Raw genomic sequence first — 23834 nt, 5'->3', positions numbered from 1 at the left:
TGCAATTAAAACCTTTTTTAATTTCATACTTTAATAAATACGGCCGGGCGACTAGCGCCCGCCTTCCAAAAAGTAAAGACGTCTCGTGTCCACGTTCCTGGGTATTGGGTGCCGGATTGGGGGGGAGGCGGCAGCTAGTCGCTGACCATGACAGTTTGTGCAATGACGCTTGAACACCGTCGCCACGCAGGGTACCGTGTCCTTGTTCTACAAGGGTTCAAAGCAACGTTTGTGTTTTAGTCAATGTAATGCAAACAGAGGACAGGAAGCACGAGTGCTCTGCACTTAGGAAGGTCCAAAGTTCAAGTAAGAAATGTTGACTGTATGCGTCCGGGAACAGAAGAGCAAATTGGCAGACACGGAAAAGTTTCTAGACCGAAAGATACGCCGAGCTACGAATCCTGAATTACTACGGTTTTTAGACTAAGATATGTCACTTTGAAGGCCACACAGTATTGCAAAATCAACCCCCCCAAAAAGTAGCTGAGCAGCTATCCTGTTAGCGCCACCATTGCCTCTGGACACCTGGGGGCCATCTTGGATGATATTGTTGGACTAGCACGAGCACTTTCTTGACCTTCCTGTTTTTCCAGTTCAACTCTGCTCTGCTCTTCTAGTGAGGGCTTCTACATTACCTTCCAGGAGCAAGTGGTAAGTGCCATTTCATCGCAGATTTATTAATGGTCCTTGTTGTACATGTAAAGCATTTGCGCGACCACTTGAGTAGAAAACAATGTATAATAAAGGCTTTCAGGAGGTAGGGAAGGGTTCAGGGGACATTGATTTTCTTGTTTGGGACTAATGCAGTTGAGGATTTATTCAAGATTTTACTCGCTATTGGTATTGAGCTGAATCATGATTTACAGGTGGTTGTGTGTCAGAACACAAAACAAGATTTGAGGGATCCAGTATCCTTGGGCACATTTACTTGCTACGATCAATCACGTTATTGGAATAACGTGCGTGACAACGCATCCATTGTGTAACTCTGTTCAGCTGCAAACGACAAGTAGCTTATATAGTGGTATTTGTAAAAACACTTTGGGAACCTTACTTCATGGCCGATGAGTTGGAATAAAGGTCATAAATATCATATGCATTACCCGCAGATACATTAATTCCCTTCCTGTGTATACTGTCAAAGGTTTCACTTCTAAACACAGCAGAATTTCTCACCCAGCATGAGCACCTCTCACCGACGCTTAGCATGAGTAGTCACACACAACACTTTCAAATCGAGCATTATAATGTACTCTCTCTCACACCCTACATGAGAATGGTCATGCTCAGTTCACTCACAAGTTGAACTCTCCCTTCCAGCTCTCTCAGACATATCACTCACACCCAACTCACATTCACAACAAACACATCCTAGCATCCATACCACTCACACACGTACCACTGTGAAAGATTACAGTTGTAACCCTGCATCGAAGAATGAGGCCTACATGTGCAAAAGGACATAATTGACCCCGGGGGCTGTCTGAAAACTATGGGACGTGTTCACAAACTGCATTTTGTAGTATGTTTAATAGTACTATATAATAATAGAACATGTGCTACAAAATCCTACTTACAAACCTACAAGTGTAAATCTCCATCTCCACCTCTCTTATCTTTTCTATGGGTAGATCCTCACACATTTAAGTTTACTAATTAGTAAGTAATTTGGGAGGGACCAGGGAGAGTGACCAGAAAAAAGCGCGCACTTACTACTAAATAGGAGTTTTTAAGGAGCAGTAAGGAGGGCATAGGGGACTGTCCGAAATGGGTTTAGGGAGAGACATGAACCCACCTGCAAAAATATAAGGGCCAGATGTACGACCAGGGCATTTAGTGACTTGCAAATTACGCTCAATTTTGAGTCGCAATTTGTGAGTCGCTAAATGCCATGTACAACAGTGTCAGAGACACTGTTTGCGATTCCCAATGAGGTTGCATATTGCATGCCTCATCAATATTCATGATGCACTCGCAATTTGTGACCCCATTAGGAAGGACTGGCCCTCCCAGGTATGATGGCTTGCTAGGCTCAGCAGACCGCCAAGCCTGCGACTGCTTTTCAAAAAAGTAGGTTTTTAAAAAAAAATGCAGCCCGTTTTCCTTAAAGGAAACCGGATTTCATTACATTTTTATGGGCAGGTAGTGGTCCCAGGGACCACAGCCACCCTTAAAAAAATATGAACCCCTGCATTTGCAGAGGGGAAGGGGTCCCCTTGGGACCCCATTTGCGAGTGCATTACCACCCTCTTGAAGAGGGCGGAAAATTGCAAGTGTTTTGCTATCGCAATTGCGGTTTCAAATCAGTCTTACATAGGGTAGCGAATCACAATTAGTTAGGGATGTCCTTGGAACGCCCCTTCCGAATTGTGAGTCACAAATCCTATAAATTGCAACTTGCTAAATAGGGATTTTACATTGCCCTATTAGTATTTGCATGTGCGAACGGGTCGCTAACGCGTTTGCACTTGCAAAAATGGGTCGTACATCTGGCCCTTAGCCCATTGCTACTCACAACCTGCACTTCTAAAATTACTCCAGTGAAAAGGAATCCAAATCAGTAGCAAATTAGTCTAACTCAGAGCTGGAGTGAGTCTAGTACCACACACATGGCCAACGACATGTACTGCAATATCACCCCATAGAAAATAATGGTGGCAAAGTTAAATTAAACTAATTTGTTTAAAAAAAGGCCAAACTCAATCTGGGGTTGCTTATGGTCTCTTTTGGAGGGGTTTTCACTTGGCAATTTGGAATGGACTGTTCTCATTAAGAGCAGAGCCAGTGCTGATTTGAGTAAGGCGGGCCTCTGTCTAGAGTGTTACTGTAGGTGAAAAGCAATGGTTTGGAATACTACCCACAGTGATTGCCAGTGGTTTAGACCCATCTCTCATCACCTTTTGTATGTCTGATGTGATGCCCTAATTGCCAAGGGTATACTCAAACATAGATCCAAGCTATACCTCACTGATGAGGCCTATCAATTTATTTATTTATTTAGAAAGTTGTATATAACGCGAACATGACCACCGACCGTATCAGAGCGCTTTACAGTTTACTCATCAGGAAGAATACAAGCAATCAAAACAGCATCAACAAAACAACAGATTAACAGTCTAAAAATTGGCCGAGCACTCTTGTGTGCCCGGCAGCTGGGCCACAAATGTATGTCTCTGGCCCCCGAATCAGATGAGGAGGCCCGACAAAGGCAAAAAATGTCTTCAACAGGAACCCTTTGACTTCTTTTTTGAAGAGGTCTGTGGAGGAGTTCACCCTGACTTCGGAGGGAAGGGAGTTCCAGATCCTCGGGCCATACCTGAGAAGGCTCGATTGTACGTCTTTTTTTTCTTTGATATATGTGGTTTGAGCAAAAGGGTGCTGGTGCTTCGGGAGGCTCTGGAACCACATGAGAGCTCCAGTTTCTGAGCGAGGTAAAGCCGGGTGTTGAACTGCATGGCTTTGTGTTCCATGCATGCAATTTTTAACTGTATCCGTGCTTCATAGGGAAGCCAGTTCAGGGCTAGCAAGTCCGGAGCAATATGGTTGAATCTTTTAGTAGCAGCAGAATTGACGGCAACCCTTAGAGGAACCGTCTTTACTCTTGGCTATCCACAAAGCGTTGCACTACCATAGTCCAACTTAGAGATCACTGGTGCTTGCACAGCCATCTTTAGGTCCTGAGCCGGTAGATAGGGTTTGAGTTTCCTCAAGATACTGAGTTGGTAGTTAGCTTCTTTGGTAAGGGAGCTAATGTGCTTCTGCATATTCAGGTTTTTGTCTAGAATGATACCCAGGGAAGATGCCGAATCAACGAGGAGAGGTCTGCAGTTTAGAGCAGAAAGTTGATTCAACTATTATTCCAAGACCGGGGAATGCTTGTGGGGGTCAGATTAGGAGGAATTCCGTTTTTAAAGCATTTAGTTTCAGGTGGTTACGTGCAGCCAGCTTTGTGTTTCCAGCAGGATTGAATTGAGGGATTGAATGTCCTCAGGGGAGGCAGTCGACAGGTATAGTTGGGTATCATCCGCGTACATGTGATAGTGAATGCTGGATGATTTCAGAATTTCTTTCAGAGGCTCCAAGAACGGGTTAAAGAGCATGGGAGACACTGCTGAACCTTGAGGAAACTCAAGCGCGACCGGTGCAGGATGGGAAAGGGTTTGGTTCACCTTGAAGCGTTGGGATCTATTCTGAAGGAACAAACAGAACCAGTTAAGTACAGGCCCAGACAGCCCTGTCCTTTGTTTCAGGAGGTCAATTAGGTTATCATGATTGCTAGTATTGAATGCTGATGAGAGGTCAAAAAGGATCAGTAGGCACGACTCATTATGGTCCAATATTCTTAGTGCATCATCAACAATGTGCGTTAGTGCAGACTCTGCACTATGGCCCGGGTGGAAACCAGACTGGTATTGGTCTAGGAGTTGAACATTTTCAATATGGGAACAGAGTTGGGCGAGCACACATTTTCCAGGAGCTTTGCCAAGGAAATTGTTAGAAATTGTGCGAAAGTTATGAAGGTCCGTGGGATCCGCTGATGGTTTCTTTAAAATCAGGGTATTTTGACCCGATTTAAGGCACTCAGGAATTGCACCATGCCGAAGTGAAGCATTGACAATCGTAGGCCAGAGTGTTAATAAGGAGTCTCTAAACTCCGGGAAAAGATTCGCGGGCAAAGGGTCATTGTAGTGATTGGAAGGTTTCACGCCCCCAGCATTTTGCGAATAGTGCCTTCATCCAATGTTTGAAACAAGCTCCAAGATGCGTTGTTTTTGGGAAGGTAGGCCTGCGCAGAGTCAGTGAAATCCAAGCCTGGGGATGGGGGGTGATCAGAGGACTGATTGAAAGGTGAACAAGGGCGGAACGTAATTCAGTCATAATCTTGATAGTCTTATCGTGAAGAAGACCGCAAATTCTTCACAGTTCGGCAGAGACCCTTGACCCGGTGATAAAGATTAGGATGGCTGTTAGCATGGGACTTGATAAGTTCGAACTGCTTTTTTGGATGGTTTTTTGCTTGGTCTAGTTGAGATCTGAAAAAGGTGGCCTTCGAGAATCTGATGCATTTATTGTAAAGGCTTCGCAGGGTTCTCAAATGGTGGAGATGTTCAAGGGAGGGGTTGATTTGCCACAACCTTTCTGCAAGCCTTACATTTCTTCTATCAGAATTGAGACTCTCATTGAACTATGGTTTGGAAAATTTAGAAGACATTTTCTTAAATTGTAGTGGAGCAACCAAGTCTAGTAAATTGAGCATTGAGCGGTTATAGTGGGCCGTGAGGTCGTGGACTTCCGACATGTGCAAGGGAGGGGTCAGGATGTTATCGCAGAGAGCAGTCAGATCTTGCGAGTTAATGTTCCGAAGACATCTTTTCAGCTGTTTTGTGTTCTTAGGCTGGGATCTATTTACACTTACCCAATCCAGGATGAGGAAGGTGATGCAATAGTGGTCTGTCCAATCACATGGGAGGATCGATTCAAGGAGGCTGGAGTTAGGCTTACCAATGACAAGATCTAAGGTAGCTCCTTCTGATATGAGTCGGGCTGACATAAATTTGAGTTAGGTTGAAATCAAGTAGGAAAGATTTAAGGCTATTAACCACCATATCATTTGCAACATTCAAGTGGAGGTTGAAATCCCCCAAGAAGATCTGAGTACCATGGAAATCAGCGTTAGCAGAGATAATGTCCATGATCTGTTCTGTGAAGGGAAGTTTTTCACGAGAGGAGTGGTAGAATGTGTGCAGTTTACATGAGAGATTGTTGCCACCCGTCACTTCAATGAAAAGGTATTCACAAGACGGCAGGAAGTCGGCATGAAGTACTTTCACCATTAGATTGCTGTGGTGCAAACATGCTATGCCTCCACCTTGCCCACAAGCTCTGTCAAACCTAATGATATCATAGTTGAGAGGCATTAAAAGGTCCAGGGAAACAGCAGCAGAGTCATTTAGCCAGGTTTCCATCAACAATACAAGGTCAAGATCCTGGGCAAGGATGATGTTGGCAATGTCCGCTGCATGTTTAACAGCCCATCTGCAGTTTAGGAGTACGCATTTGAATCTTATGTTGGTGTCCATTGGTGCGGGAAGAGTGGTGGGGATCCTCCTGAGGTTGTTCTCATTTAGAGTTCTGGTGTTTGGCCTAGGTTTTCTCTGAAGGGGTCAGTGGGGATGGGCTCAATTAGTTGCAAGTTTGGTAAGGGGAGGGATGTGCTGGATCATATGAGAGTAGAAGGGATTGGATATCTCTATCAGACAAGGAGGTTCTTCATCTGGAGGGGCGAGAAGGGTCGTTGGGGTGGGGAGCAGAGGCCCAACTATGTGTGTTGCGGGATGGAGGCTGTAAAGCATAAGGGGGGAAGGGAGCAAGGTACGACCCCTAGCTGGGAGCGAGCAGGGATGGTGGTTGTTCCTAACAGAGCAGCTTAGCCTGGAGTTAGTTGACAAATCCTCGGTGACAAGTAATAGGCTGCAAACCTCTGCCTTAAGTTGTAGTAGGCAGAGTGTTATCTCATCAAGTCGGCCTTCCAATGAAGTGTGAAGAAGGGAATGGGAGGATCTGTTTGGGGTACCCTGCAGTGGGAGGGAGCTGGAGGGGGCAGGGGACAGTCAGGCAGATGGCGAATGACTGTGTCCCACAGGAAGGGGTTCAGGGGAATGGAGCTGTGTGCAAGGAGGGAAGGGTAGGATGGGGGAAAAGGATCAGATGGATAGAGGTCCCTGGAGTCATGAGGGAGCATGTCAGGATAGCAAGACCGAAACGTGTCTGGGGATGCTTGCGGTCCCTTCTGGAGAAGGCATCTCCTAGCAGTTTGGAATGGACTGTTACCTTTAGAAAAAGGGTCAGTGCTGATTTGCATAATGTGGGTCTCTCTCTAGAGTGGTGCAGTGGGTTAAATAAATGGGTTATAATTCTACCCTGGGAGATTGACAGTGGTTTAGTCTGTTTGCAAGCATTCCTACAGTTGCTTTTTGTCTATCAGAAATTTGTGTTTTACTAGCCTGGAGATGAAGAATGGCTTAGGTTCTTTCATTGGAGACTGTGCTTCTTGCCATGATTGTTGCCTTGGCATTATACATTGTGTGGTCATTTTCTTTTGGAAGAGTGATTTTCTTATAAATAGTTCTGAAGATGGAGCAGTTATTCTTGGCCATTGTGGGCCTAGGTTCTCATTTACCTCAATCTGCAGAATGTTTGTATTGAAGAAATAGGTGTTGACAGCCTGGACCTAGCCTTAATTCAACTGAAACATTGTCTACACTGAAGAAAACTTTGCGGTGGGATGATGTGTTATTAAGGGAATAAGAACAAATTATGACGGTGCCTTCAGGGGCAATGGTTAGGGGCAAGGTTCCGCACCCTCACTCTTCAATTTGTGAATAACCTCCACTTAGCAAAGACAGGGCCAGACTGGGGAACCAAAAGCAGCACAGGCAAAAATACGCAAAGCATCTCCACTCCTTTCTTCTCCTCGCTCTCTCGCTATCTCTCTTTCCACTCATCCTCTCTCTCTACATCTCTCTCTCTCTCTCTCCTTCTTTCTCTCCTTCTCTCCTCTATTTCTTCTCCCTTTTTTTCTTTTGGTGCTGAAATGCTATAAATGCATTTTAGAATTCTCTTCTCAGACAGTTACTACAACAGTCATCGTTAACATGAAAACAACATGACCTAGATGTACCAAGGACTAAACCACAAAATACTTTTATTCACTGAGAAACTGATTCTTGAGCTTGATACATCACAGTAATCCTGAAGATATGTGAAGTGTGTTGGTAATGGAAACAGTTTTTGCAAAGCACAGCATATCTCCATTTGATGACTTTAGGGTACTGAAACCAGAGAATGTAGTTTCATCTTTATTTCACCATTACGTTGGGTAAAAATATAGAACTGTTTGCACGATGCTATATCAACACTTATGTAGCTGAGGTATGTGATTTTAATGAAACATTAATGATATGGAAATGCAGTTTATTTTCATGTTGGGGGGCATATTCTTCACTTTCATTCCTCCCGTTCCATGATAGAGCCTGCAGCAGACAAGCAATATGAACTCTGGTCTGTGCTGAGGTAAGGTACCTTTCTTTTATTGCACAAAACAGCAACACTTCCTGGGGTAGGGTTGAAGCTCACAAGTCATTATCGTACACAAATGCAACCAAATATATTTCTCCCCATGGTCAATGTACGTCCTACAGGTCTTCACTAACACATTTGTGGATCTTACCTCATTCCAATTTTCCAAGCTTGAGATCATATTAATGATCCTTGGCACATGATCAACAGTGGGATAAACAGATTGTACTCAGTATCAATGGTAGGTTAAACAGGTTTTTATTTTGAGGGAGACATGGTTGATGTTTTGGATTCAATTTAGTCAAACCTCTTTTTTAAGGATTGCACCCTGGACAAACAACAACTATATAATATATACAGTGCTTTTCTCCATATGCATATATACATTACTGTGGCTTGTGGAATTTTATTACAATGCTTGAAAAAAATGTGAAAGCTCAGGGCAGAGCCTGTAAACGGTTTCCTAAGATGATTATTTATGATTTTTCCCTCTCCAGGACTAAAGCCTGAGTAATGTTTCTTCTTCAACCTTTCAACTTACTAGTGCTGGGTCTTTCCTGGATGCTGGTGTCAAGCACAGATACCGCAACATGTGAGGAGATTACCAACACCTGTGCTGTCATTTCGTGCCCCACACCCGGCATCAACGGTCTTCCTGGACGCGATGGACGAGACGGCAAAGAAGGACCTAGAGGCGAAAAGGGAGAGATAGGTACAGAACACGAAGCTTTTTTGTTATCAATATTTACCGTTCCTCAAATGCTATTAATTATGGATGAATGCTCAGTGTGGTGTGCATTTAAAAATTAAAAAATATTTTGTTTGTGTTTTTTATCAAATAAGGTAAGTTCTCATACTCCAAATCTGGGGGAATGACAATCCTTGGTGGAACTCCGGAATGGGAAATTCTAAATTCATACCAACTTCCATCCATCAATGACTACTTACCGACCACCTGCTTTCCATTTGACCAACCACTTGTTCCTTTTTCTTTCTTCAGCTTGCTTCTTTAACTGCTTCTGCCAGCATGTTTTCTATTATACTCTACCTCTGGTACCTTTCCTTTCTCTCTTTTCCATCCATGACATCTTTCCACATTCCGTCCGTGCTCTAGGCTCAGAGTTCTAGTTAAACAGAAGTTATTTTTGGCTGTCAGAGAATTTGAAATGGAAGATTTCTTCAGTTCAAAATTTTAAACAGTTGGACAGATATTGTTAAAAAAATCTAACTTAAGGAGAAAGGTTGTGCTGAAAATCTGAATATGTTGAAGCACTTCACATTTTACACCCACAAAGAATGGTAGACTATGATTTTCTGTTGCATTTAGAGGTCTGGGGAAAAGCTTAAATGTGTAGAAAATGTGTACTCTATGTAAACTGCCAACAAATCAGCTTCATCAAGACTTAACAAACTATAAAGTACTGCCTTTCTGTTTATTTCTACAAATAAACTACAGGCATGCCTGGATCACGAGGCACACTGGGTCCTCCAGGGAAATTAGGCCCCATCGGCCCTAAGGGCGAAAGAGGCCCACCAGGAGAAAGAGGACTGGATGGCAGAAGTGGAATCCAAGGTATGGCTTTTTTCATATGCCGGGCCTTCACCCGATAGTGAGGGTGTCACATTTTGACAACTTCAACACAGCAAAGCAATGCTGGAATTGCAAGAAAACGTGTTTTCTACAGGCATTATTTTCACTGGAAGAGGTTATCAATTTTAGACTTTATCTTTAACAAACATACTCAACAGTTTCATAACTGCTTTAAAAAAAGAGTTTGGTTGTTAAAACATGAGATAAGTTATTTAACGGTTTTGAGTTAATTAGCAGTATATATTAATAGGTATAAAGTTATACAAAATCTTTGTACCTTTATAAAAAAATGTTATATACGATAAAATGTATATAAGATATCCTTATCTTTTAACATACAAGATCAACTTCGCTAAAAACACTATGAAATTTGTGTTTACCATTTAAGAAGCAGTCAAAACATTCTTAAAGCTGTTCTTGTTTGTATTACTAGTAAAACAGTTTGCCATGGTTGATACAAACCCAGCACAATGAAACCATGTACAACTACAAAATGAGAAAAAATGGGGAAGTCAACAGCAGGGCTCCAGGTCCCAGAAAGCACACGCCTGGATTGTCAGCAGCTGAGGGGGAGGAGCACTGTCACCTGGGCCATACAAAGCGCCATGCTGTCTCCGGCAGTGGGGGAAGTCAACAGCGGGACTCCAAGTCCTAGAAATCATACGCCTGGACTGTCAGCAGTTGAGGAGGAGGAGCGCCTTCACCTGGGCGCTACAAAGCGCTGCGCTCTCTTCCGTAACGCGTGACACACGCGCACTGCATGCGGGGAAAGCTCTGGCCAAGGGTGAGCCTATCATTGCCCGGAAGAGGCTGGGCTGGGCCCCCCCGTGGTTCTGCCTCACCAAATGAAGACAACGTTGGAGTCCACCTGCCCTTACCACACCTCAACGGATCAAAGCTGCGCGCACAGGCAACTGGCTTTGAATATGAGGAAGCGGAAACTTAAGGTGGCTGAGGGCGGAATGACCGGCCCATTAGAAAAATTCTTAACAGGTACTATGGATGTTTTGAACAAAAAAATAAAAGACACTGAGGTCAAACTTGAGGCAACCCTTAAAGCTACTCTAAAAAAGGCCCCCACACTAGTAGAGTCGATAGACCCTATAGCCTTAAATATGCTTGGATGTGAGCTACAAACAAAAAGCATTACCCAACTTCTATCACAAGGGAATGACCAACACTCATACACCTTAAAAGCCACATCTCTATAGAAAAGTACAACATCACCCCAAAGAAGAAATCAACGCAGAAAGTCATACGAGAGGGCCACTCCAAGCTAACTCCCCCACAAATCAGCATTAAGGTAGGATAGAGAAAGGCTGGAGGCACGGCCAGATAAAATGCCCCCAGCAAAGATGTGCATGAGGGACAGGAACCTACGATAAAAAGCCTTAAAGATATTAAGGATACATTGGCAGCTATGGAGCAGAAAATGACAGCCTCTTGATACTATCCCTGGCCAGTCGACACCCTGCTTTTGAGACCCTAGTGCAATCTTATATCGGAGTACCAGACCAGCGCACGAAGAACTCTGCCTGTAATAAGAGAATGGTGAACCAAATAGCACTAGACATGTACAGAGGGGACAAACAAGAAATAGTCCCAGAGAGTAATGCCGCTAGATCTATCATTGCCCCTGAGAATTGCGACCAGTAACATAAACAAACCAATTACATTTGAACTAGCCCGAAACCAACATCAAGCCCACCGAACCAGCCCATCCTTCCTAAGAACCATAGACTTGCCACCTGAATGTGTACCATATGTGGTTGCCCTTGTAGGCTTCCTCCTGATCCTGAAAGTTAATGAGGAAACTTGGGGGGCACTAAACAACAAATGTGCACCCTGGATAGGGGGGAGATTTAGATTGAAAGGGGTCAGTGAAATTTATAATGATATAATAATGGTAAGGCAAATAAATTGGGTGGCCACATGAAAAAAAAACTTTGCAGGTGATTGTCTGATTCTGAATCTACACTTGCCCGCAATAGCTAGGATAGTCCTCCACACATGTAGTTCAAATGCCCTGGAGACTAATAACATTTTGGCCATTCCACTCAGCTTCTTCTAAAGACCTGTAGAAGCTGGCACAGACCCACAGGACTCTGGGATACTGGCCAAAGGTAAGAGGGAAATTCAGTTGGGACCACAGTCAGAAGAATTTAGCAACTCAAGGGATCCCTGGAGGGTTGGCAACAGGTTCAAGTTCCTCTCTGAGCTAAATGAGCAGGACTGACTTTATCCCCAGCCAGGGAAATCCACCAAAAATTTTCAAAGGGGGCAACGAAATGCCAGACCCAACGCTTGTTAAGGCACAACTGAGGATAGCGAGGAGTAACCCCAAGATGGCTGTGCGTCCAAGTGTGAAGGAACGCGTAGATCACAGTAATAGCATGCATGAATCAATAGAACTTGGGTGGGGCTCAGATCACGGAATGTCTCAGGGTTTAAATGCAATATCTGCATTCCATATCAGATGTCCACATCCTCTTCCTCCAAGAAACATGGGAGATGTTGGCCCATTCTATCGATGGATACGTAGGCTTCATCACCCCAGCAGTACCTTTCGATAGGGGCAGGGCAAAAGGGGGACTTGCAACTTTTATCCTGAACACCATTCTATGGAAAATTCTGGAATTCTTTAGTTAATCCCCTTATTTCCATCTATTACAATGCAAAGTGGGCGAGGTATGGGATATCCTACTAAATAACTTTTACAACAACTGCTGTGATCGCTTAAGAACTCAAGTAGTAATAGACCTGGAACTCGCTAATGGGTACTTTAACATTCATCATTGTCAATACGCAGCTAAACCAATCTGCGGTGTTACAGATACTCAAGGGGTGGTCCTCATTCACTTTAGTATTAAATCATTTTTATTAGAGCATAGCAAACAAATGAGCATACATGAATCATATCTGACTGTGCATACAATGACATAGTAAGAGCAATGAACAAAGGGGCAAAGCCCGAGCTAAGTCTATGCAAACAAAACATCTCATATCATACAAATGTCTGTGTCTCTTTAGTCAAAAACAGTAAGGAAAAGAACCAAGAAAGAAGAAAAACCGCAAACTAAAACTCCCCCCACCCCCGCCCTTGGCCTACCCTCACCCCCTCTACCCCCCACCCACATTCAATGTCCTCCACTAGGCGCAGTTAAGCCCAAGCACACTAACCATGACCTTCATCTCACAATTCAGAGATATGCAGAAACAAAAGATATCAAGGGCATGTGACCTCCCAGAACTCCGAAGATAGCAGGGACAGGAAGGGCTGCCACGACTCTGCATATTTGGCCCCCTCCCCAGCTGCCGTTAGTGAAAGCTTTTCCATGCCAAGTACGAGCCAGAGGCGATGGAACCACCCATGCAGTGCAGGGACAAGCGCTGTCCTCCAGTGAGTTAGGATGTTTTGCAGCGCTGATCCCAACGCAATCGCAATCAGGCGCCCCCATCGAGAGCGCAGCAGATATGTCAAGGGATTCGGCAGCCCCAAAAGGACATACGACGGAAGACGGGGAATCTCCGTGTCAAAGTGCTCATCAACCATATCTAAAACCTGCCGCCAATATCCCTGCAAATGTACACAATCCCAGAGCAAATGCACCAGCGTACCAACATGCCCGCATCCCCGCCAGCACAACGTGTCCCTACAGTGATCTATTTCATGGAGCCGCTCGGGGGTATAATACCAATAAGTTACGATTTTGGTGATGGTATCTGTAAGCCCCATATACTCTCCCCATATACCCTCCCACTCCTTCTGGCTAAAACTCCTACCTAGTTCGTTCTCCCAACGGGCCTTGCCAGCACTATAAACATGCAAATATTTAGACAGTAACATCCTATGAAGGTCCGATATCAATTTCTTATCGGACTGACGCGTAATCAGCCACTACTCATATGGAGAGAGGTGTCTATCAGCCCCTGGGCGCACCTGCTCATGTAGAGCCCAATGTCTAGCCTGTATATACCTAAGCCTCTCCCCTTCCGGCATCCCATATTCCTGCCTAAAATGAGCAAAGGAAATCACCCCCTCCGCCGAATAAAGATGGTACAGAAACCGGCACTCTGCCGGCCTCCATCTCTCATAGGCCCTTACATCTAGCCCAGGCGTGAAGTCCGGATTTTCCAGAATAGGGGTAAGGGGGGATGGAAAAGTGGTGGGTTCATGGCTAATGCTTGTCCGATTCCACAAATCCATAGGAACCCTAGTGATATGGGAGGCATATAGGTTAGGGGGCCTGTGTCGCTTCCTGAGAAATGAAATCTTCTGAAGGGGCCTACCCGCCACACCTGGTCTTGAAACAACCAATGCTTGTCTGACTCCCATCTACTCCACTCCACCAAAAGACTTAGCTGAGCCACCTGAAAATACAGCTTTAGAGCAGGAAGACCAATCCCACCACTCTCCGGGGGAAGCATCGCTAACCTCAATTTAAGGCGCGGTTTCCTGACGCTCCAAATAAACTGGGCCAATTCCGATTGCTTCTGTTTAATCCAACATACCGGGGGTCGCAAAGGGATAGTGCGAAAGAGGTATAAAATTTGCAGAAGGACCATCATTTTTACTGTGGCCACCCTGCCCAACCAGGACAACGGATAGTGCTTCCACCGCCCAGATTCTCTCCGGATCTTGGACCGCAACCCTGCATAATTGATACCAACCGTATCGCTCAAAGATGGGGCCAATTGGATCCCTAAATAAGGAACTGCACCCGTCGCCCACTGAATGGGAAACGCTCCTTGTAATCCCTCCCTAGTATGTTTCTCCAGAGACAGATCGAGGGCCACAGATTTATTCATATTAACCTCCTTAAACCCAGAGATTCGACCAAAAGAGGTCAAGTCAGCAAGACACACAGCCAAAGCATCCTTAGGGTGAGAGAGCGAGATCAAGACATCATCAGCATATAGACTGATCTTATGTACATAGCCTCCGAATTTGATCCCCGCCACATCCCGATTGAGTTGAAGTCTCTGAGCTAACGGCTCCATATACAGAGCAAACAAGAGGGGCGACAGCGGGCACCCCTGCCTCGTCCCTCTTTCAATCACAAACCGCAGGGAAGTATAGCCATTAACCCATACTGTGGCCATCGGGAATGTGTAGCAATTCAAGATGTAGGTGCGAAACTTGAGACCAAGGCCTACCTTCTTGAGCACCTTTGCCAAATATGGCCAGTGGACTCGATCAAACGCCTTCTCGGCATCAATGGCGAGCATCATATATTCCCCTTTCATGCGGGTTGCTTTCTCTATGAGATGGAGGGCTCGCTTGGTGTTATCCGAGGTTTGACGCCCCGGGATGAATCCCGCCTGATCCGGATCAATTAAACCTCCCATACACACCCGAGCCGCGCGGCCAGTATTCCCGTGTACAGTTTGAGATCGACGTTAAGAAGGGAAATAGGCTGGTAAGCCCCGCACTGTGATTGTTCCTTACCCGGTTTCGATATCACCGCAATAGAGTCCTCCAAGAGGTTACTTGGGATTGCCCCTGGTGTCGAAAAAGAATTAAAAAGACGCACAACGTTTTGTGCGCAGGCACCACCTGCGCACAAAACGTTTTATAAAAGCTTGCGGGGAACCCGTCAGGGCCTGGGGTCTTTGCCGGCTTTAAGCTGGAAATGGCGGCAATAACCTCCTCTGGCCTAATATCACGCTCTAGAGAATCCACCTGGTCTCTCGAGAGCATCGGAAGGGGAGTGGAATGAAGAAAGGCATCATCTTCCACATCGGCGAGAGGCTCCGCAGAATACAAGTCAGCGTACAAATATTTAAATGCTTCCGCTATATCATGATCTTCCGTGGCACGCCTCCCATCCCCCCTAACAATCTCCTGAACCATCTGTTCCTGTCGGGCCTCATGTAACTTGTGTGCCAGGAGCCTCCCGCATTGGTCCCCCCCGCATAATAAGCTTGATGAAGTCTCAGCGCCGCAAACTCCGCCCTGTCTTGATCGATCGCTACTTGTTGTTGCCTAACCGCCTTCAACTATCTCCACACCCTGGGTGCCCCTGTCTGCTGGTGCATCTGCTCAAGTTCTCGAATCTGCTGCGTAAGCTCATCCCTTTTGTGCTGCCTCTCCACATTATCTGCCGCAGAAATTGCAATAAACTCACCCCTTAGAACAGCCTTCAAGGCTGCCCCCAGTGTCGCAAGAGTGGTGTCTGTGTTGCTATTATGTGGGAGATAGTCTGAAATAACGCGCTGTATTCGTGTGACCACGTCCTGATGAGGGGCCAAGTCCAAGGCGCTCGCTGAGCGGAGGGAATTTTAAGAACCACAGACACTGGCGCATGATCTGACAGGGAGGCAACACCAATCTCAACCTCCGTAACTAAGGCCTGCGTGGGCAGAGTCGCAAGCAGATTATCAAGCCGGGCATACGATTTATGTGCATTAGAAAAATAAGAATAGCCCCGCTCTTGAGGGTGAGAGCTATGCCAGAGATCACTAAAACCTAATTCCCTAAGACGCGCCAAACCCTCTTTAGATATCGCACCCACCTGTGAAGCACGCTGGCATGACCTGTCCATAACATTATCAAAAACCATATTGAGGTGTCCCCCCAGGACTATGTGGTGATCAGGTGTCGCCGTGACTTCCTTGAGAGCAGTATGAAAAAACCTCTCCTGACCGTCGTTAGGGCCGTAGACAGAACCGATAGTAAACTCAGCAGGGCCTAAAGCAAACCGATAAATTAACAGCCTCCCCTTAATCTCTGCCAACTTATGCAAAACTTTGCCCTGAAATATATGAGACATTAAAATAGCCACCCCTGCTGTCTTTGTAGCGTTGGAGGAGAAAAACTGCAGGGGGTATCTCCGAGAACGGAGACAATTGCAATCTCGATGCAGGAGGTGCGTCTCATGGAGGAGGCAAACGTCGGCCTGAGCCTGTTCTAGACAAAGCAAGACAGCCTTACGCTTAACTGGGTTATTTAGGCCCCTCACATTAAGCGTGAGTACTTTCAGGTCTATGCCTGGCATCTAACCTATGTAACATGGGGACCCCCAGCACGCCCTAAAACCCAACCACCCCTCATGCAGGCCACAAAAATCCGGTTTCCGAGCACACCAACCCCAGAGGCAATGTGCAAACCCAAGCTCAGGGTGGACAAAGAATACCAACTCCCCAACCCCCACCGACCCCCCTCCCCAAAGGAAAAAAAAAAACACTTGCAAACCATTTGTCCATCATCCATAGATGTGGGGTGAAACAACAACACAGGTAGGTCGATAAGTACTAAAACATACCCCATATCGCCAACAGCCATAGCCATAGAGAAAAAGTGCAAACCACAGGCCATGAGATGAAATAAGTCGGCCAAGTCAGGTCACTACTAATCCTAATGCCACCTGCTCCACAGCAGCCCGCTGACCCTCTTCAACCATTGCAGCAGGTGGCTTCCTCACGCGCCTTCTTCGCCTCTGCTGTCGCCACTGCGGGCTGGAGCCAACACCTCCAGTTGCCTGAGTAGTCGACTCCTCCTCCTCCGCAGGCGGGTCAATACCCAAGATCCGGCACGCTTCCAACAAGGAAAGCAGTTGGTAAACTTTATTGTCCCGTTTAAACACCAAACGGAATGGATGACCCCGGCTATAAGAAATGTTGCGTTCACGTAAGAGCGCCGTAACCGGTTTGAAAAGTCTGCATTTCTGTAAGGTTAGGGTGGACAGGTCTTGAAAGAGGACCGGTGCATGGTCCTTGAAATTAATAGGGTGTAACTGGCGCGCTTTTTGCATAATTTCCTCCTTTGTGCGAAAGTCTTGCACACATATCAAAATGGCCGGGGCAGAGCAGATGCAGCATGTTGGGGACCTACTCCATGTGCTCTGTCCAGGCGGAGCTCTGACTCCAGTGGGTGCCTTAAAATATGATTGAATAGCTCGCGGGCAAAACCGAAGAGATCCTTTGTATCGTCCGCCAGGCTCACTCCCTGAATCCCGACATTATGGCGCCGGGAGCGATTCTCCAGGTCCTCCAGGTGAGTCTGGAGATCCACTTGCTGATCATGGATCCTGATTAGTTCCTGTTGCAGGGCCTCCACCTCGGAGACCCTCCCATCGCTTTTCCCCTTAAGCTCTGCGACCCGTTCCCCAATGGCGTCTGTAGGAGAGTAGGGTCTGCTTTCCTATGGTCACCCCAATTTTTGCTTTTTGCCTAACTGGTTTTCGACTTAATGCGGCTGTGGGCCTGCGAATCAGACCCACAGCCTGCTGTTCTCTCTCTAAATTCACATCCATGTACTCTAGGTACATACCCAATTGGACATTGGGTCACCTTATCAGCCCCTGTACAGTGTACTATAGGTACCCAGGGCATAGGTGCATCCAAGGCCTACCAGGGGCTGCAGCATATCTTTTGCCACCCCTGGCTGGCTATCCAAACTGACACAACTGGCTGATCACTCAGCTGGGGTAAGGTTGTGTAATCACCCCTTGCTTAGATATAGTATACCTATATCTAAACCTAAATCTGGACACATATACACCTATAAGTCACTCCTATGACAGGCCTTATTAATCCTGGAGGCAGAGTGCTTGGTTTTATGTGAGATGGTGCTCTAGCATGAGCTGAGCCTGTCTGCAGCTGTCGGGACCAACTCCCTTAGCTGTTCCGGGATATTGCCATACCATATACTCTTAAGTGCATTATAATCCTCGCGGTTACTTGCTAACTTTGGTTTGGCTTTATCAAAACATGTTGTGTAAGGTGTCATACGCTTTGGAATACTACCCCCTCACCAGTCCTGGCGACGGGGGTAGCATTCCACCCTTCTAGAGGGAGAAGACATGTTACTTTGCTTAAACGCAGTTAAATCTAATCAGAGCCCCAGCATCACAAAATAGATGCTGCTGCCACAGACACTAGTCTGGCCTCCTGCTGCTGACCGAAACTCCGGCAAGGGAGGCCTGGACAAATGGTATCCTGTCACAGGGAGGTGTTACACCACCCCAGACAGGAGATAGTGGATTGTAGCAGGGAGGGTTGAATGAAACGAGACACAGCCTAGGGCACACAAGGCACCCCATACATAGTCCAGTTCAAACCGGTGCTGGGGCACTCCAGCCCCAGCTCTGGCGCAAAACTGGACAAAGGGAAAGGGGTGTAACCACCCCCTTCCTGGGTCCCACACATAGGAGGGACCTAGCAGGTGATACAGCCCCTTGATTTGGAATAAAGGTAGGAACTGTGCCAATGCAATTTAGATCATCCTGACTGAAACTTTGAAATGAAACTCTGGACCCTTCGACATCCTACTCAACGTAGAAGACTGAAGAATCTCCCTTGTGGTCAAGGAGTGGCCACCCTGTGCAAGCAGGAACCATCAGCGCAACAAGGCTTTCTTTGCCGTTGCTCTTGCCGGAGCTCGAATGACAGAGACCAACAAGACCTGGACTCCCAGACTTCCAACAGCCCGATCAACAGTCCTAGCAAAGCTTAGACCTGTGGAGGCGACGAGAGACGTGGGACCGGCCATCTTGAAAAGTCAACTAAGTGCTTCCAGCTCAGCCCCCGAGGTACCCTCGATGCTGTGCTTTGGGGTTTGAGAAGCCCCAGCTCCGAGCAGCCTGTGCTCCAAAGATCACCTCTCCACACTCTCCGAGTGCTGCGTGGGGCCCTTTTGCACTTTTCCTGCTTGAAGCGTTGTCCGGTCGCTTGCCCGTTGGCTAGTGGCCTCTGTGACGACGAAACACCAAAACTACACTGCTGGTCTAGTTGCACCAGACTGGCCCCAGCTCCCCTGAAAAGGAGCCATCGATCTGACCTTCCTGGTCCGATTAAGAAGACATCTTCGCATCCTGCGTGGGTTGCCTTTGCCAAGGCTTGGTGACTCCGAATCGAGTACCGACACCACCGACAGCAAGAACCTTTGTGGGACAGCTCGTGTTCACCAGCTGGTCATCCTCGATCCTTCCTGGTCCACGTGGCAGCAGAGACAAACACCTCAACATCACCTGATTGCAACCCGACATCGCCTGGTTCCTTCCTGGTTCCTCACTGGTCATTGGCTAGTGACCTGAACATTGTCCCCTCTGCTTTCAGGTACTCTACATCTTCGATCCACCCTTGGATCCAACCGGACTCTTCTCTCCTGGCCGCCTGCAGCATCTTTATCTACAGGCTCCACAGAACTCCACGACGAAACCCGACACACTTTGGCACCTATGCACCCGCTTCCTGTGGGTGAGGTAACGAGCTAACTCCGGTGCTCCCATAAGGGATTACACCTCTAGTGTCCTAGTTTTAAGTGGCTAAGTCCTAGTCCAGTCGGAAGTCCCCGAAACCTATAACTTTCTGATTATTACGCACCATTGACTTGTATTGTAAACGCGGTTGCCTATAGACTCTCGACCCGTATCCTGTGGGTCTCTCCCGACCTAACCTTCGTTAGTCCAGTGTAGGCCCAGCAGTTTCCAAGGCCCTAGGCCTGTTCATTGTTCGTGACGTGGTACCTATACCACTTTCTTAATATATGGTTTGAGTGGCCACCCGGCCTGTCCATAATTGTGCAGCTTATTGTATGTTATACTGTGTCCTTTGTTTAACGCTTGTGCTCCTGTGCTCATAAAGAGTTCAGGGGATTATTCTAGAAATAAATACAAATATTTTATAATATATAACTTGTGTGGTGTCCTTTCATTTGGTATTAAAAGGGATTGCATATGGTAAAACAGCTGGCTTCACATGCCCTCTTGAGTTTAGCCTAAGACTGCTTTGTCCACGCTACCATTAGGATAGCTTGTCTATAAGGTTGACTTACAACCAATCACCATAAGGGTCGTTTGGACTGGTACAAGGTGCTCACTAGAATTAGTGGTCATCATATACCAGGCCAACTTCTCACAGCGTCGACATCCCGGTGAACTTCCTTGATGTCTTCTTTAAGTTCCCGCTTGAGGGAGTGAATATCCTCACGTAGTGTGTTGAACAAGGACTCAAGGAAGGACTTAGTAATAGGCTCGGACCCGTCTCCACGGTCAGAAGCGGGGGGGTCAGCCTTCGTTGCCATGAGGTCCGACTTCTGGCCCTCCAGGCTCTTAGCGTACAGGTCCTTGAGGGTCCTTTCTTTACGACCCCTGGAGGTAGACATGTCACTCCACCGGCCACACTGGCCTCCGCCTGGGCTACTCTTACCCTACAACTCCCAGTGGCTGAGGGGACTCAGTCGCCAATCGGGTGGACGGCACGCAGCAGGGACAGAGAAATCCTCCCTTATTCTGAAAAGGCATTTGCACCCCCACTCCTCATCTCCACCAACACTGTCCGCCACTCACCAAGTAGCCCTCCCCAGTAGTCCACACCCAGCACAGCCTCTCCCTGTCATGGCTTACCGAGAGTAGACTTCATTAATGGCGCAGTGAGCCTCTACAGTGCCACCGCGATAAAAACACACACCGGTACCCACTGCACGTCACCAAGCACCTCCGCTCCCTCCGTCACCACTCTCCAACCTGTCTGGCCCGCCAGGTCGCAGGCCTCCAGTCCTCCCAAGCACCACAAGTGTTCTAGGAATAGTCAGGCTGAGCCTCAAGGGCTCACTAGCACCCTAGCTCACCAGTCCTTAACACCAGACACTGGGCTGGCCCCGCTCTGCTCTCCCGGGGCTCCCACTTGAGGTCCTGTGACCCAGTTCGATCCGTTGGTGCGCTCCAGGCCGTGCTCCCTCCTCCAGACCGAAACCACCGTCAGCAATTCTCCACTGTGGGACCGCAGTAGCCCCGGCCGGCCAACTAGCCAGGGCCTCGTGCAGGGCTAGCGCGGCTGAACCCTGCCACGGACGGCGGGCCCACAGCAGCCCTCAGCAAACGCAACGCGGGGGCCTCACGCCGCACCTACACGGGCTGGACTCACCTTAGCCTTCCAGCGTGGATTTGCGCCACAAAGCGCTCCAGCCGTGTCCGCTACTGGTCCGCCTCTCTGGAAGCCGCTCCTTCCGATCGGCCGCCTCCAAGCTGCTGCACCGACCTGCGCCGCACACCAGCTCCCGGGCTCGCAGACCAGGCTGACGGGCCGCACCTCCAGGCTTACGCTCCTGGCCCTGATCTCGGCCGGGCCGCCGTTTCCACGTCTGCTCCGGCCAGCACCAAGGTCGGGGGCTCCTCTGGACCTAACACTCTGACAGCAAAAAGCTAGAGAGGGCGCTGAGCCCAAGCTGTAAACGACTGTCGGCGGGAGCTCGGAGCGAACACGACCGCTCACGCCACAATCTTGGCCACGCCCCCCTCACGCACTTTAAACATGACAAATACGGATTATATCTGAATAGCCTCATGGTGAAACCAAGTCTGAGGAAACAAAATAGAGTGCTAAACCAGAACAATAGCCTAGCACCTACTTTCTCTAGAAATGTTTGTGAGTCCACAACAGACTTTATCATGACCTCCGAAGCTTTAGATTTAGACATCAGAGGTTATGAAGATACCTTCACAGTCTATAGTGACCATGCAGTGACAGGGATAAGGATGACCTTACCCATTAATTTGAAGGGCAGAATAAACGCAACTTTCGATCCAATCCTGACATCTACATTTGAGTTCTCCATTAAATGGGAGGAAGTAGACCACTGAGTCTTTATCCCATCTATCATAGGGCATACTATGCCAGAGATTATGCAATGCTAAGAATCCAAGGCTGAACCAGTACATACTATTAATTCTTTCCCTGCTATCACACGTAGTGTTAAACAAGCATTGAGCCGTAGTACACACCCAACACAAGCCTGCAAGAGAGGCTGGGTTGACTCAGAGTGCACACTAGCAAGAAAGCAGCTCCATTTACCGTTAAAGCAGAAATGAAATGACCTGCAAGTTATCCGACTATCTCTTGTGCTATTCAAGTAGACCATTGCCCGCAGAAAGCACTGTATTATAGAAACAGCTTGGGAGGAATTGTTAAAAGCTAGTGCCCTAAAGGATAGTAAATCCTCCGGGAGGGTAATAAATAACAACTTCTTATGGGACCACATGAGCTGTCAACTGAGGTTCACATAGCATAGGAAGTCTGGGCAAATCATTTCACAGCCATATATGAAGGTCACCCAATAATTAGAGTCGACCAAGTGGCACATTACAGTGCTATGAATTTAGAGAAGCACAGCAGTACTACTCTACAGCACCCCCTTCAGCCCCTGACCCTGCACAAAGTAGGAAGAGCTCTAGATGAGAGTAGTAAAGGGGAGCCCTTTAGATATGTATAGGGAGCAGCCAGAACTCTGGGCCCACAGCTCACACACATTTATAACGCCAGTATAGCGGTTGGTCCTCCCCCCTCTGGAAAAGTTCGATTATTATCCTGATCCATAAAAAGTTGATAAATCCCTACCCCAAAACTATCAGCCAAAATCATTGTTGGACCCCACTCCAAAGGCCATGGGGTGCATTCTGCTCAAAAGATTGGACAGTAGCAAATAACATATTGGTGGACACCCAATTTGGTTTAAAGAAAGGTTTGAGCACTGTACATCAATGCCTGAACCTAAGTACCATCATAGGAAAGTAACAGCAGCAAAAATGGGAACACTACCTTTCCCTCATGGATTTGTCCGCAGCCTCTGACTGCGTATCACACTCAATGCTGTGGAAACTCATGGAGGACCCGGGAATTGAAGCAGGAATTACCAACTATATAAGGCAATAGTACATGGATGCAAATGCTTGTGTGCACTTTGGAAGGGTGGCTGAATGTTCTGCTAGCTTTCACATCAAAAGAGGCGTTAGGCAGAGCTGCGTTTTAGCCCCCTTTTTATTCTCCTTTTATATGAGTCAGGTAGAATCTGCACTAAATCTATCCACCAGGGACACAGCGATTTGGGGTTCTCATCCCCTCTCAGTCCTAGTATATGCAGATGATGCTATACTTATTGCTAGAAATGGGAGGGGCTTACAAGCTCTTATAAATTATTACATCATTTTTAAGGCGGGCCTAGAACTGAAAGTAATAAACAGCTCCAAAACTTATATCATGACCTATGGGGCCAAGCGCAAGGCAAAACCCGTTTTCCACGTTTAGAAAGAAACTAGGTTTTAAAGAAATAAAGGAACTCCTTATCATATATGCAAGTAAAGTAGTGGCAGTAGTTTCATACAGTACTGGGGTCTCAGGAATGACCAATATAAAAAGTATCCAGAGAGTTGACGATTCATTTCTT

The 23834-nt window shown here is 47.0% G+C and overlaps 1 protein-coding gene across 2 annotated transcripts in view; it reads left to right on the top strand.

The window, feature by feature from the left end:
- The first annotated feature begins 240 nt into the window (after positions 1-240).
- LOC147711693 (mannose-binding protein C-like) overlaps positions 241-23834 on the top strand; it is a 64467-nt gene continuing 40873 nt past the window's right edge. The window contains exons 1-3 of one of the 2 annotated variants that reach the window (XM_086922413.1): positions 241-651; positions 8577-8791; positions 9536-9652. In XM_086922413.1, coding sequence (XP_086778539.1) covers positions 8593-8791; positions 9536-9652 — 316 coding nt within the window. In that variant the 5' untranslated portion in view covers positions 241-651; positions 8577-8592. The remainder of the gene's footprint in view (positions 652-8576; positions 8792-9535; positions 9653-23834) is intronic. The other variant, XM_086922414.1, reaches the window with a different exon arrangement.

This window comes from Lissotriton vulgaris, chromosome 5, assembly GCF_964263255.1.
Source record: "Lissotriton vulgaris chromosome 5, aLisVul1.2, whole genome shotgun sequence".
NCBI lineage: Eukaryota > Metazoa > Chordata > Amphibia > Caudata > Salamandridae > Lissotriton > Lissotriton vulgaris.
The sequence above is the reverse complement of the archived record's forward strand: the minus strand, read 5'-3'. Positions and strand labels throughout refer to the sequence as shown.